The sequence below is a fragment of the Coregonus lavaretus genome (assembly GCF_964263955.1).
Source record: "Coregonus lavaretus genome assembly, chromosome: 9".
Taxonomy (NCBI): Eukaryota; Metazoa; Chordata; class Actinopteri; order Salmoniformes; family Salmonidae; genus Coregonus; species Coregonus lavaretus.
The window spans coordinates 3084671-3100155 of record NC_139996.1 but is presented as its reverse complement, the minus strand read 5'-3'; the positions used below and the strand labels follow the sequence as shown (position 1 = coordinate 3100155).

General features: G+C 45.2%; 1 protein-coding gene across 2 annotated transcripts; it reads right to left on the bottom strand.

Moving 5' to 3' along the window:
• Positions 1 to 335: 335 nt before the first annotated feature.
• Positions 336 to 14725, bottom strand: LOC311134940 (inner centromere protein-like). Of its 2 annotated transcripts, XM_084168707.1 has the most exons (18): positions 14526 to 14716; positions 13737 to 13885; positions 10686 to 10793; positions 9180 to 9856; positions 8652 to 8703; positions 7574 to 7637; positions 7183 to 7330; positions 6772 to 6881; positions 6364 to 6501; positions 6114 to 6131; positions 5262 to 5492; positions 4865 to 4987; positions 4429 to 4586; positions 4107 to 4203; positions 3588 to 3845; positions 2847 to 2909; positions 2368 to 2521; positions 336 to 737 (listed from the first exon to the last, which is right to left on the bottom strand). In XM_084168707.1, exons 1-18 carry the CDS (start codon positions 14526 to 14528, stop codon positions 553 to 555), a joined length of 2736 nt encoding a protein of 911 aa, XP_084024833.1. In that variant the 5' UTR covers positions 14529 to 14716; the 3' UTR covers positions 336 to 552. The 2 variants fall into 2 exon arrangements, with proteins under 2 accessions (XP_084024833.1, XP_084024834.1); XM_084168708.1 differs by lacking the exon at positions 6114 to 6131 and having other exon boundaries at positions 14526 to 14725.
• Positions 14726 to 15485: the final 760 nt, after the last annotated feature.

Genomic DNA, 15485 nt, shown 5'->3' with positions numbered 1-15485 from the left:
GCGTCTGCTAAATAACTAAAATGTAAACATATGAGATTTGCCTGATTCTTATTTCAATGTGCAGAAAATGCATATTATTGTAAATGTGAGATTGTTACACTATTTAGAACAACGTTTATGTGGTTAGTTGAGACAACCAGCTATTTCTGCACAAGTGAGTGACACATGTTTTGCCCCCCCCCCCCAGTCCTTTTGTTTATTGGTTGTACAGCTTGGAAGGCTGCAGCCTGCCTCATCAAGTTGGGATTATTGACTGTCAAACACTTTCAATGGATTTCCCTTCATGTTAACTTTTTTTTTTTTTTTTTTTTTTTTAAATGACCATCTTCAGAGGTGTGGAAATGTTCTATCCATTTTATTCAGAAGAAATGTAAATGTATACAAGATTTATTTTTAAAAGGATTTAAAAAAAAGATTGTTAGCTACATTCCTTAAACTTACTGAAATTCACTTCAAGTGTCCGCCAGCTAGAGGTTCTTAATATAATACATGCAAGAACGAACAGAACAGAAAAATAAAAATAAAAACCCCTTTAATCCCAGTTCCCAGTGTTTAAAGGGGCAGAGCTCCCATTCTTGGTGGCGAGTGCCAGACAGCAGAGCTGGTACGTTTGAAGTAGCGAGGTTTGCTCTTGTAGAAGATGCGGTCCAGCTTTGGCGGTTCAATCTCCCCGTAGTGAGAGTCCACGTCAGCTGGGTGGAAATATTGCTTCATCATAGACTGCTTCAGCTGGTTGCCTAGAGGAGAGGGAAGCACATGTTCACTTTAGCATCCTGACTGTAAAGCCATGGGTCTTATAGTTGAAAAAGCTGGCACAAAGTGCCATCATGCCTCCAGTCGTTAGCGCTAACGGCTAGTTAGCAACGGCTCCATAAACCATCTTCAACTTCCTTCAAACTGCACAGAGACATTAAAAAAAATGGTATCCATGAGTTAATCTAACTCTGGGTATGTAGAAAAAAGAAAGAAAAAGGGATTGATTGCCAAAATCTCAAACTATCCCTTTAAGAGCACAGTAAAAAGGCATAAAGGAGGCCTTGTGTGGAGGTGTGATGCTACGAGGCCTTGTGTGGAGATGTGATGCTACGAGGCCTTGTGTGGAGGTGTTATGCATCATGTGATGCTACGAGGCCTTGTGTGGAGGTGTGATGCTACGAGGCCTTGTGTGGAGATGTGATGCTACGAGGCCTTGTGTGGAGGTGTTATGCATCATGTGATGCTACGAGGCCTTGTGTGGAGGTGTGATGCTACGAGGCCTTGTGTGGAGTTGTTATGCATCATGTGATGCTACGAGGCCTTGTGTGGAGTTGTTATGCATCATGTGATGCTACGAGGCCTTGTGTGGAGATGTGATGCTACGAGGCCTTGTGTGGAGTTGTGATGCTACGAGGCCTTGTGTGGAGATGTGATGCATCATGTGATGCTACGAGGCCTTGTGTGGAGGTGTGATGCTACGAGGCCTTGTGTGGAGATGTGATGCTACGAGGCCTTGTGTGGAGGTGTTATGCATCATGTGATGCTACGAGGCCTTGTGTGGAGATGTGATGCTACGAGGCCTTGTGTGGAGGTGTTATGCATCATGTGATGCTACGAGGCCTTGTGTGGAGGTGTGATGCTACGAGGCCTTGTGTGGAGGTGTTATGCATCATGTGATGCCACGAGGCCTTGTGTGGAGATGTGATGCTACGAGGCCTTGTGTGGAGGTGTTATGCATCATGTGATGCTACGAGGCCTTGTGTGGAGGTGTGATGCTACGAGGCCTTGTGTGGAGGTGTTATGCATCATGTGATGCTACGAGGCCTTGTGTGGAGGTGTTATGCATCATGTGATGCTACGAGGCCTTGTGTGGAGGTGTGATGCTACGAGGCCTTGTGTGGAGGTGTTATGCATCATGTGATGCCACGAGGCCTTGTGTGGAGGTGTTATGCATCATGTGATGCTACGAGGCCTTGTGTGGAGGTGTGATGCTACGAGGCCTTGTGTGGAGGTGTTATGCATCATGTGATGCCACGAGGCCTTGTGTGGAGGTGTTATGCATCATGTGATGCTACGAGGCCTTGTGTGGAGGTGTGATGCTACGAGGCCTTGTGTGGAGGTATGATGCTACGAGGCCTTGTGTGGAGGTGTTATGCATCACGTGATGCCACGAGGCCTTGTGTGGAGGTGTGATGCTACGAGGCCTTGTGTGGAGGTATGATGCTACGAGGCCTTGTGTGGAGGTGTTATGCATCATGTGATGCTACGAGGCCTTGTGTGGAGGTGTGATGCTACGAGGCCTTGTGTGGAGGTATGATGCTACGAGGCCTTGTGTGGAGGTGTTATGCATCACGTGATGCTACGAGGCCTAAGTCACTAAGTCAAACATACCCTCAGCCCATGTGGGGATGGGTTTCCTCGGTGCGGATTCGTCGTCAGTAGAATCATCACTGTTCTGGTCCATCCCATAGTCCTCAGGGTTGGTGTTGAGAACAACTGGCTTGTTGCCCCCCTTAGGAGTGATCTCATATGACTGGGGAGACTGCTGCAAGGGTAGGAAGACAAAAATCATGGATTACATGCATATGCATTTATCATTTCTTCTTCTCTTAGAATTAACTGACGAGTTGTGCGATTTCTGCACCCAGCTTCATCAACAGTAGAAGTCATATGGTCATGTTGAGAGTGAGTCCTCATCTCCAACAACCGGGGAGACTGCTGCCATTTAGCAGATGCTTTTATCCAAAGCGACTTAGTTATGTTCGCCTACATTTTAAATATGGGTGGCCCCTGGGAATCGAACCCACAATCCTGGCGTTGCAAGCACCATGCTCTACGGACTATGGCTCTAACGAGAGTGTAGTCCATACCTCGATATCCACAGTGACGTTGAGGACTCCTCCCTTCCCTACAGGCGTCTTCATCAACATGGGCTATAGAGGGAACAGGAGAGGTGCAGGATCAGTATACCCCAATGAGACACACAAGAATTTGCATAGATTAGGAAAATCATTACTGACAGCACATATGCCTCAAGTCCTTCAGCCCCAAGGGGGAAAAAAAGCAAACGTTTACGTTCAAAACAATGACGCGTCATATAACCACAAGTAGCCCCCCCTCCCTCCTCGCTGTTAAGTCATATGTTAGGGCCAATCCCACATCTTCCCCGAAGGTCCGACACCAGGGTTCCCCAAACTGACGGACAACAAAATGTTCATTGTTGGAAATAAGACTGTAGAAACACCAGGAAATCAGCTCCAAGTGATTTACATTTTGGAAATCTGTTCCCAAGTATTCCCACGCATAATATATGTGATTGTATACAAATGTAAAGAAGGTTTGAAATTATTCTGTTTTAGTCTAATATTATATCCATTTGGGCTTCTTGCGGTCAATTTGCACTATACAAGAAAAAAAAAACACCCGGGGCTGAATCTAGTTGATGATCTCTGCCCTACGCACTTGTGGAGATCGGAGAGAATTTGATTGGTGTAAGCAATATGGTGAAACGTCCACCTATCCTATCCGAGGGCTCCAAGGTGGAGCTACTATCAGATTGATTTCACCTGTCAAAATCGGTTTGGGCCTTAAAGTAGAGGAAGTGTTCTCACCTGAACATCAACAGTGAGGTGGCTCTTAGCAGCAGCAATAGCAGCTGCCTCCCTTTCCCTCTGTCTCTCAGCTTCCCTCTGTCTCTCAGCTTCCCTCTGTCTCTCAGCTTCCCTCTGTCTCTCAGCTTCCCTCTGTCTCTCAGCTTCCCTCTGTCTCTCAGCTTCCCTCTGTCTCTCAGCTTCCCTCTGTCTCTCAGCTTCCCTCTGTCTCTCAGCTTCCCTCTGTCTCTCCTCCTCAGCCTGCCTCTGCTGCTCCTCCTAGTGACACAGAATAAAAACGTGTTTCATTAGCACTTTAACCTACCGTTAACGTTGGCATCGTCTAACCAAAAGTGTACCCGTCAATGTACATGTACACAGTCCCCGATATGAACACCTTTTAAAACATGATGTCCAAATCATCTGAAAAGTACCTTCAAACCAAGTCTACACAATGCTTAAGACAGGAACAGTCATGTTAAATGAACGGTTAATCCAAACACCAGTTTGACAGGACAGGACAGGACAGGTATGTCTTACCCTCCTCCTCTCCTCCAACTCCCTCCTCTCCTTCTCCCTGGCAGCTCTCTCCACTTCTCTCTGAAGAGCGGTAGCCTTGTCCCGTTCTGCCCGCTCCCTGAAAACAGACAAGCCTTCTGTCTCCACATCAAACTGTCAAACCAACCAATTCACAGTCCAAAGCTTCGTACATCAACATTACCGATGGCAGGGCCAGTTTGATAGAATTAAAAGGTCAAACTAATTCTTTTTTTTTCCAGCAGTTGTCGCGGTCGTTTCACAGCTGTCGTCTTCCATAAGAAAATAAAACACTTCCATTCATCAATAGTTGACAGGAAACTACCTCTCAGCAGAGGCTTGTCTCTCCCGCTCCAGCTCTCTCTCCTGTTCCTTTTTCAGCTCCAGAGCTCGCCGGGCCTCAGCCATCTTGCGAGTCCTCTCCTGCTCCTCGTCAGCTCTTCTCTTAGCCTGCAGTTCCTGCTGACGCTTCTCCTCCTCCTCCTGGGACACAACAAGGGTCACAAACGTTTAGAAGAAAAAATAAAAAAAAAACCACAAGCACCTTCAAGAGGCACCCAGTTCTACTAGAAAACAAAATGTCTGCCCCCGGGGCTGGTGTAGCGGGAACGCTGCAGTTTGGACATTCATGGGTCAAGAGTGGGTATGGATTCCACCGCTCCTATGGGTGGTATTCTCTCTCCCTCTCAAATATCTGCCTATTAAAAAAAATAAATGATCGTAATAATTATGAAAGTTCAACAAAACAAGGACTGTCTTACAGACTGTTGAATCTTCCTCCTCCTGGCGTCCTCCTCCATCTTCCTCCTCAGTTCCAGCTCCTCCTGGCGTTTGCTGGCCACCTTCTTCTTGGCCTTCTCCTCTGCCATGCGTTCCACTCGCAGCTGGGGAACAGGGGGGGAAAATAGTTTAGCACTTTACACACAGTAGAACAGGATCGTGTTCATTAGGGCACGCCGTAGCAAAACAGTTTGCACGGGGAAAACGAAAAAGGGTTTCCTATTGGACAAGTTCAGATAGTATCTCCCCTTTTCGCTCCGTTTCAAGGAGGTTTGTGCCCAAATGAACACGACCCTTTACGGTAGCTTCACCTCTGCATCAGATGTTGTCCGTCCCTCTTTCATTTCAGTAAAGCCGTGTTTCTCGTCAACATCTCACCTTGTCGTGTTTCTCGTCAATCTGGAGCATCTTCTGCTCAATCTTCTTCTTCTTCTCCTCCTCCCTCTGTTCTTCCTTCACCCGGGCCTCGACCACCCTCCGCAGCCGTTCATCCCTCTTCCTCTTCATCTCCTCCTGTTTTCTCCGCTTCTCTTCCTCCATCTTCTTCTTCCTCTCCTCTTCTTGCTCCTGCTTCTTCTTCAGGGCCTCCAGTTTCAGACGTTCTCTTTCCTAGAACAGAAATACACTCTCTGAGATCAAAAAAAGGTATCCGCTTTCCCTGGTTACATGGCATGACGTTCTCTCTTTACATTCTAGTGGCAACTCATTTTGAGACTGAGTGAAAATCAGGTGTTAGTAGTATGTTACATTTGAGGCGAAATGGAAAGGGAGCCCATGAAGAGGGAGTACGATTAACATGAGACTAAAGGCATCAAGGGTGATTTCTGAAATAAAAAAAACGCATCTCAAGGGCACCTACACACAGATTCGCAGCATAAAAATAAAATACGACGTCAAGTCCTTGCATTTAAATTTTGGTTTGGCGAGGGGCGAACGTATGTTCTTGCAAAGAGCCGGCAATGCCCTTGTGTGTAGATGACCTTAAACATGTTACGACATACATCGGATCAAACACGGTCTGATCAAACCCCAGCCTTTGTGCCCCTTGGAAACCCAACGTTAACTCACATGGCGTGGCAGGGCAGGGAGGAGGACAAACGGAGTGTACGAACCAAACAACGTTAATTCAGATGGTGTGGCAGGGAGGACAAGTGGCCCGTTAGAGCACACACAACTAGTGGAGTAAGAGGAAACCAAACACCCCCCCCACCATATTACTATAATACATACCACTACACCACTGCTTGGCTGTAGAGGGGACAGGGAGAGAGAGAGCCAATTAACCAGGCTGGTTAACATTGTGATTGTTTTTTTTAAAACTTCCTAAATGTTTTTTGGCTCAAAATGATCACAAAACAGGTATGATGTGATCACGACAACATGTGGGATTGGGGATAGGCCTATTTTCTTGATATGAATGGAGGATAATGTCATGAAGGCAGGAATTATTCAGGAAATTAGTAGTGATCTGTAGACTAACCTTGAAGTCTGCTCTGCCTGGCGTGGTGTGTTTGATGAAGGACTTCATGACCGTGTTGCGACCCAGAGAGCTGGGGGTCATCATCAGCATCTGGTTCTTCTGGACCGTGTGGAGGAATGACCTCATGTTGGGCCTCACCTGCAGTATACAACTAACATTAGGGTCTATTCACGGGAAGCAAACTTTACAATGCTTCAGAAAATACACTTAACAGCGCTTCAGAACGTAAAACCTACAATGAAAAAAATAAAAAAATAATAACTTTACAGTGATAAGGCCCACACTTAATATATTCACGGTTTTGGAAGAACTGTTCTGTGCCAGACAATACAATACATTTTCACCACAGCTACTTGTTTTGAAGACAAGCGTGATATGAAGAGACCGTCTGATGTCTTTGGTTCTTACACTCTGGCTCTTAACGGGGGGGGAGGGCTTCTTCCTGGGGCTCTGGAAATCATCTGCGGCCCCTCTGCGCTTGGCACTGAGACGAGGACCCAGACTCTTACCACTGCCACCTAGGGAACACAAGCCTGTTAATGCCCCTCTCTCTCTGAAGCATAGCTGTAACCTACTGACGTTACAAGCATGATTCAGAAGACAGGGAGAGATTTTTATGTATGTATGTGGTATGACGCAGCTTCGGTATGCGGTATGATTCAGCTTCGGTATGACGCAGCTTCGGTATGTGTGCCAGTCTTGGCCTGGCTGATGAGTGTGTGTGGTAATGATGGTCTGTACCTGATCCGGAGTCTGGTGTGCCAGTCTTGGCCTGGCTGATGAGTGTGTGTGAGAGAGTGTGGTAATGATGGTCTGTACCTGATCCGGAGTCTGGTGTGCCAGTCTTGGCCTTGCTGATGATCGAGGCTGATGGTGGCATGGTGGGAGTGGTCTGAGCCATGGAGCGGGTGAATCGACGAACCTCCTCAACACTGAGAGCCCCTGGGTGGTTCTGGACCATGTTATCCTGCTCAAATTAACATAAAGATGAGTTTAGACAATCATTTCACTATGATCCATCAATATATTTACATAAGGAACATACAGAATAATAAAGCTTGACATCAAGTATTAGTCAGGGTTGGGGTCAATTCCATTTCAATTCAGGACGTAAATGAGGAACATCCTGAATTGGAATTGACCCCAAACCTGATATGAATGTATATTTTAGATAAATGTATCATCCAGGTACAATGCAGATGTTTCCTACCCCAGGAGAAGTCTCAGGAGCTGGGCTGTCAGTCTCAGTCTCAGCAGGCTCCTCTGACAATACCCTGCCATACACAACAACGTTTCAGATGCATAATAACCTAGGGTGTATTCATTAGGTCGCACACTGTTGCAAAACGTTTCACAATAGATTTTTTTGTTGTTGTTGTTGGCAACGAAAACAAGTGTTCTATTGAACAAATCCAGGTAGGTTCCCCCTTGGTTTGGTTCCGTTTGGTTCCTAGTGAATACACCCTTGGTGTAGGCTTGGGCGGTATCCAGATTGTCATACCTTGTGCCATACTGGGATATTCGGTAATACCGGCACTGAACTCAAGGGGCGCTATTTTAATCCGAAGGTTAGCAATCCTTACAAGAACATGTAATATCCCGTAGAGAACACTAACTAACTGCTAATGAGCGCATTGCGAACATTTTATAGTCTCTGACCTAAAGTATTTGCAGAACAAACTCAAAGTTATATAAGTAACTCAAATGCAAAACAGTTTTGCTGCACACACAAAACAAATATTAGACAGCAAGGCTCTTGACCCAGGATCGCTGTTACTAAGCGAAACTTGATTTTGGAAGAAGCTAACAACAGCTAGATAGCTAATTAGCAAACCCATGCGCACAACTGCAGAGCATTTGTCACATTTTAGACAGTTAACTTAACGGTTATCTGATATCTAGCTGGCAAACATTTAGTTGTGAATTCCAAACTGTAACTAGATAACCTGGCTGCACAACTACCGGTAAGCTTCATAATGAAAAATAAATGAGACAGGTGAAATGAAGAACGCAATCTTTTTTTAATCTCCTAACATATTGCACACGTTGACTGAAGGTATTTACTTAAAAAGTAGCTACAAATACTCACATTTATTTAAAAAAAATAACTTCAAAGAAAGTTTCAACGGTATTGAAAAACCATCCCATGGCTATTTCGAAATACCCCGGTATACTGAATACCGCCCAAGCCTACATGATTCGCATACCAATTACAACAGACGTGTTTATACATTCAGAACAAGACAACGTTTGATTAAAAAGGTAGGCCTAATAATGCCATCGCTCACCCATCCGTCTGCACCTCGACCTCATGTCCATCAGTTTCCATGCACACGTCTTCTACAGCAGACAGACAGACAGACACAAGGCAACACTATCAGTCAATAGCACAGTATATATCGTTAACATTGTCAGGGCGTGATATGGAGAAATAAATTGCACCAAAAAAAAAAAAGGCATGCTCAACTCTTACTAAGTTATGTAGCATAGCAGTAAATGAGTAATCGGACTAATATGAAATAATTCTTGGCTAAACGCCAAACCATATTGCTCACATCCACAGGAGGCTGCTGAGGGGAGGACGGCTCATAATAATTCCTGGAATGGAGTCAATGGAATGGAGTCAAACATCAAAAGACGTGGTTTCCATGTGGTGGATACCACTCCATTGACTCCACTCCATTGACTCCATTCCATTGACTCCATTCCAGGAATTATTATGAGCCGTCCTCCCCTCCGCAGCCGCCACTGCTCACATCACGTAAACTCCATTCAAGGAGTAACGGCAAAATGCCAGGTCACATCCCATCACTCACCAGGCCCGCTGACGTTACTGCTGCAGGTGGAGCTACCCATACGAGCCTTCTTCTTCAGGAAGGATCTCCTGGAGGCTCTGCGGACAGACTCCTGGGTCATGCTGTGTCTCAGCCCTGCCAGGGAGCGCCGCACGGTCAGGGAGTGTCTCACGGAGCTCCGCCTGGGGCCCGGGGGCGTGGTGCCGGCAGCGATGGCTATCTTGGTGGCGGTGCGGCCTGGAGAGTGCTCTGGGTTGGGGTTCATCTGAAGCTCCGCAGAACGCCGCTCTGAGGCTGAGATCTTGACTATGGCTTTAGCTATGTGACTCTGGGTGAGAGGAGGAGGAGGGGGTGTGAGACAGGGGGGCTGGGAGGTGTCTGAGCTGGACTCCCCCCTCTTCCTCTCAGCCTCCTCTGGCTGCATCCTCTCCTCCTGGATTTGTTCGGCTGAAGCCTCATGCTGCGTCTCCTCTGGCTCCTGCTCCAGCTGAAAGGAGGAGGCCTGAGAAGCTCCTTTGCGGGTGCTGAATACGGGTGGTACCGCCTCAGGCTGGGTAGTCTGTTTGGCTCTGCGGGTACGAGGGGGCTTGACTATCTCTTCCACTGTGACCGGAGATCCTCCAACATCCTCTGCTATCAGGTTCAGGGAGGTGGACACAGAGGAGCGACGCAGGTTGCTGCGCTTTCCCTTTGAGAAGCTGCAGGGTTGACAAAGATAGCATTATAGTAGACGTTAGAGAGGAGATAGCATTATAGTAGACGTTAGAGAGGAGATAGCATTAGAGTAGACGTTAGAGAGGAGATAGCATTATAGTAGACGTTAGAGAGGAGATAGCATTATAGTAGACGTTAGAGAGGAGATAGCATTATAGTAGACGTCAGAAAGGAGATAGCATTATAGTAGACGTCAGAGAGGAGATAGCATTATAGTAGACGTCAGAGAGGAGATAGCATTATAGTAGACGTCAGAGAGGAGATAGCATTATAGTAGACGTCAGAGAGGAGATAGCATTATAGTAGACGTCAGAGAGGAGATAGCATTATAGTAGACGTCAGAGAGGAGATAGCATTATAGTAGACGTCAGAGAGGAGATAGCATTATAGTAGACGTCAGAGAGGAGATAGCATTATAGTAGACGTCAGAGAGGAGATAGCATTATAGTAGACGTCAGAGAGGAGATAGCATTATAGTAGACGTTAGAAAGGAGATAGCATTATAGTAGACGTTAGAGGAGATCAGACACCTTGACTAGACCGGTCACGCTGCGTGCACGAGCGGTGCAAAATAAATGTACACAAGCATGTTATTGAATCATTTCATCCACATTGCTTGCGGGCGTAAAAAAGTGTCTGTGTCGCCAAACGCTAAAATAGAACTTGGTTCTATTTGAAACGCTTGACGCGCTGCAAGTCCCGTATCTCCCATTTCCTCATTGGTTTTCACGAAGATACAAACCCACGGTAGTGCATGAAAGACAGGAGCGGTTGTACTAATATGTCTCATGGCAAATTAACAGAATAACCTACCGTCTCTTGATGCGATTTTCATTTTGACCCACGGACAGACGCTTCCTACGGTTGCTCTTCTTCTGTGATGGAGTCTTTGGCATCAGTTCTGGCTCCGCACTGAAGTCACTGAGATAGGAAGGAAAAGTATTGTGAATATGAATGGCTCTGGGGAGAGAGAAAATAAACCTGAATATACAAAACATTAAGAACACCTGCTCTTTCCATGACAGACTGACCAGGTGAATCCAGGTGAAAGCTATGATCCCTTATTGATGTCACTTGTTAAATCCACTTCAATCAGTGTAGATGAAGGGGAGGAGACAGGTTTAAGAATTATTTTTTAAAGCCTTGAATTGTGTGTGTGTGCGCCATTCAGAGGGTGAATGGGCAAGACAAAATATTTAAGTGCCTTTGAACGGGGTATGGTAGTAGGTGCCAGGCGCACCGGTTTGTGTCAAGAACTGCAACGCTGCTGGGTTTTTCCACACTCAACAGTTTCCAGCCAACTTGACACAACTGTGGAAAGCATTGGAGTCAACCATTGGCCAGCATCCCTGTGGAACGCTTTCGACACCTTGTAGAGTCCCATGCCGCGACGAATTGAGGTTGTTCTGAGGGCAAAAGGGGGGGGGGGGTGAAACTCAATATTTGGAAGGTGTTCCTAATGTTTGGTATCCTCAGAGGATATACGGCTCTGAAGAGAAAGGTCAACTGTTGCAGGATGAATCCTTCCTTCTGGCCGTCATTACTTTACAGAATTACAAATTACAGTAGCTACAGATTGTTACACTAGACAATGTGATTTGATTACTGGGAGTTACAAGTTAGGTACTGTTCGGCGTAGGGCTGTCCCCGACAAGGCGCTGCATCGCAGTGCTAGAGGAGGCACTACAGACCAGTGTTCGATCCCGGGCTGTGACGCAGACAGCCGCGACCGGGAGACCCATGAGGTGGCGGCGCACAATCGTCGTCCGGGTTAGGGGAGGGTTTGGCCGGCTGGGATGTCCTTGCCCTGTCGCACTCTAGCGACTCCTTGTGGCAGCCGGGCGCATGCACGCTGACACGGTCGCCAGCCGTACAGGGTTTCCTCCGACACATTGGGGCGGCTGGCATCCGGGTTAAGCGAGCATGTGTGTCAAGGTTGCAGCAACGGGACAAGACTAACCAATTGGATATCACGAAATAGGGGAGAAAAATATAACAAATATATACCAAAAAATGCTTGGCGAGCCCAATTTTTTTTCACGTATACTTTTCCATATATACAGTATAGACACACCCCTAGGTCATCAAATTAACTGTTCGCACCGAGCTTGTCTGATGCTTTAAGCGCACTGTTTGATAAAATAATTAAGACACACAAATGACTAGGAGTCTGACCGCAATTTATTTGATTGTACCGGGCCTGTGACTAGCACCTGTTGTCTCCCTCCTCCCTGCTGTAGTGACCACCACAGAACAGTGACTGTGACTAGCACCTGTTGTCTCCCTCCTCCCTGCTGCAGTGACCACCACAGAACAGTGACTGTGACTAGCACCTGTTGTCTCTCTCCTCCCTGCTGCAGTGACCACCACAGAACAGTGACTGTGACTAGCACCTGTTGTCTCCCTCCTCCCTGCTGCAGTGACCACCACAGAACAGTGACTGTGACTAGCACCTGTTGTCTCTCTCCTCCCTGCTGTAGTGACCACCACAGAACAGTGACTGTGACTAGCACCTGTTGTCTCCCTCCTCCCTGCTGGAGCGACCACCACAGAACATCAACAGTGTTCATCGCGCTGTCCGTGTCGCTGAAGCTGCAACATATCTACAGCCATTTCTGACTAAAAAGTTCTGTTACCGAAATCCTTTATTTGTTTAGGAAAAACATTCCCTACGCCCTCAACCCTCGCTCTCTTTAGGTGACATGTAAGCATCGCATGCACCTGACCAAAAGGGCCTGACCTTTAGCATATCATAAATCACATCAATAAATTGGTTATAACGAACTCCAACACCATAACACGTGACAGCAAAAAGGCTGCGGAGGATGTGACAAACTCGAAACGGGGGAATGCTTACTGGTTGCTCAGGAGGTAAAGGGGAAAGTCAGTTGTGTGGAAGAAATTTGACTGGTTGTGGAGAAGTCTATTAAGAACAGCATTTTCTAAATTCAAAAACGCGCCCGCTGCAACTGGACAGCCATTTAAGAAGACACGGGTTTGGCCAGATCGATTTTTTTTTATCGGAAAGTTAAGGTTGGTAAAAACGTATCTGTGCTACACAAACACTGCCTAACCTGTAACTCCCGGTAATGGATACCAAAATTATTTGGTTAAATGTGGTCCTCTGTAGCTCAATTGGTAGAGCGCAGCGCTTGTAAAGCCAGGGTAGTGGGTTCGATCCCCGGGACCACCCATATGTAAAAATGTATGCGCACATGACTGTAAGTCGCTTTGGATAAAAGCGTCTGCTAAAAGGCATATTATATTATCTGGTGTAGCAATCTGAAGCTAAAATTACAGATGAAACTTTCAGGTGATTCAGAGAACAAATAACTTCACGTGTCACTAACCACGTTTCCATCCAACCTTTAGGGAGCAAAGTGTGTTGGATAAAAAAATTTTTTTGCAATGACAGGCCTGATGGAAACAGCTAATTTGTGGGTAAACTTTGCAAACATCGACAAAACAAAATAATATTTTGTCCATAATAATCTCATGAAGGCTATACCTGCAAGGCGTTGGCTAGAGCGCACGTGCCATGACCAGAGGGCACGTTAGCTATATAACAACATTTTTAGTGACAAGACCATCAGTAGAGTTGAAAATAAGACTGAAACCAATTAAAAAACATATTTTTTATTCGGTAAATGGGAATTTAAACCGCAAAAGTAAATTTTTATGTGCACTACCTCGCCACACATATCCTTTTATCCGCAACAAGTCAATTTGATGGGATCTGGTGGGAAAAGTTGCACATTGTTTTTAATGCACATTTCAGAATATTTGGATAAATCTGTCGCCAATTGGATGGAAAGCAAGTTTATGACAATGGTATATTTTTCCTGTACACTTCAGTCCTCCCACCTTGAGAACATGCGGTTGGCTTCCTGCTGGATCTCCTCGAGCCACACCATGTGGACATTCTCTATTTCGTTGGCGAACTCCTGAATCCTCCCATTGAACATCTGCATCAGGGCATGCGTGGAGGACAGTACAGAGGTCATGGTTGCGACCTGGGGAAAATAAGAGGAAAGAATCAAGAGTTTTCAAACGTTTGATAGGATGGTGAAACCTCCCACAAAACTCTTGAACGCTCTAACTAAATTGGCAAGCAGTTACATTTTAACTTTAACTAGGAAGGCCAAAAAACTTCATCAAAACGTTAACATTTTGTACAAGTCGAGACATCTGACACAGGGACACATGCAGGGGGGAAAAAACGAAGTGACACGACAACCATTCCAGAAAATAACTCAAACATTACCTACAAAACAAAAACATAACATTTAACAAAATGTTCATTGACACTTTGCTTGCAGTAACAAAATGGCTAACTAGTTAGCTAACTAGCTACCATTTTTGAATTTTCGAGCTAACCCGCGCATTTCCGCAAACTCAAGTGGACTCGACTATGGTCGTGGATCTTAACTAGCTACATTAGCTAACTACTTAACGTAACTAGTCTCCAGGACAACTTAGTTAGCAGCTAGTCAAATATATATCCTGCAAAGTAAATCAGATAATGTTGAAGAAACAAGATAGCCAGTGTTGTCTTAGCAAACTAGCGAGTTGTTGTTGAGATTTTAAAAGTCACCGTGAAAGATGGCTAGCTAACGTTAGCTAGCTAACGATAGGCAAATAAAACGTACATACCATAAAACTCCTCCGGTTTCGAGAAGAAAAAAAAAATATTTTTCGCTTCAATAGCAGTTCACTCTATATTGCAGGTGAATTCAAAAATCTTCATAAAAGCATTAAATAGTCAAATCCGCCATTATCTTTCTCTGCACAACCACAACAAAGTAACGTTAGTCCCGACTTTACTTCAACACCCGCTGAAAACCGTTTAAATCGTTCGAAACCGTCTAAGCAAATCGGGGAATGGTTTGTAATGACGTGTCAAAATATGCTCCACCCACTAACCAATCAAATTTTAAGAGGCAGTGTCGGGGGCGGTACACCCGATTCTATTCATGATTCAAACCGTCCAATCGTAGGAGAGGATTTCTTTGTCCCATGATAGCGCTATTAAGCGTTAACGTCATAAATAAGGTTAACACAGGTTTAGGATATTTTATACATTTTGTTCTAAGATGTAATAGCAGTCAGTTAACATGACCTTTATGAATTATGAAGCCTTTATGTGCTTTATATGTTTTTATTTTATTTTTTATTACATCATTTCTTAAAAATTCACAAAAAGTGACGTTAGCTGATTAAGATTATCTCATGGAACAAAACGTATACCTCCTAAGCCTGTGTTGACCACGTACCTTCATCGTTTATCCAGAAACCCTACAAAAACGCCATTCATTTTCTCCATAGTGTTTTAATACGGACGACAACTTTAGTACGCCATCACTAGCACATTAGAGGCTGCTGCTGCTGCCTATTGAAATCACTGGCCACTTTAAGAAATGGAACACCAGTCACTTTAATAATGTTTCCATATCTTGCACTACTCATCTCATATGTATATACTGCATTCTATTCTATAATATTCTACTGTATCTTAGTCCATGCCGCTCTGTCATTGCTTGTCCATATATGTATATATTCTTAAATTCCATTCCTTACTAGTTTTGTGTGTATTGGTATATGTTGTGAAACTGT

Coding starts and splice junctions, on each gene's coding strand:
- LOC311134940 (XM_084168707.1), bottom strand. Junction 7,331..7,573: donor CTCCTGAGACTTCTCCTGGG/GTAGGAAACATC, acceptor TAATTTGAGCAG/GATAACATGGTCCAGAACCA. Junction 4,204..4,428: donor AGACAAGCCTCTGCTGAGAG/GTAGTTTCCTGT, acceptor GTCTGTTTTCAG/GGAGCGGGCAGAACGGGACA.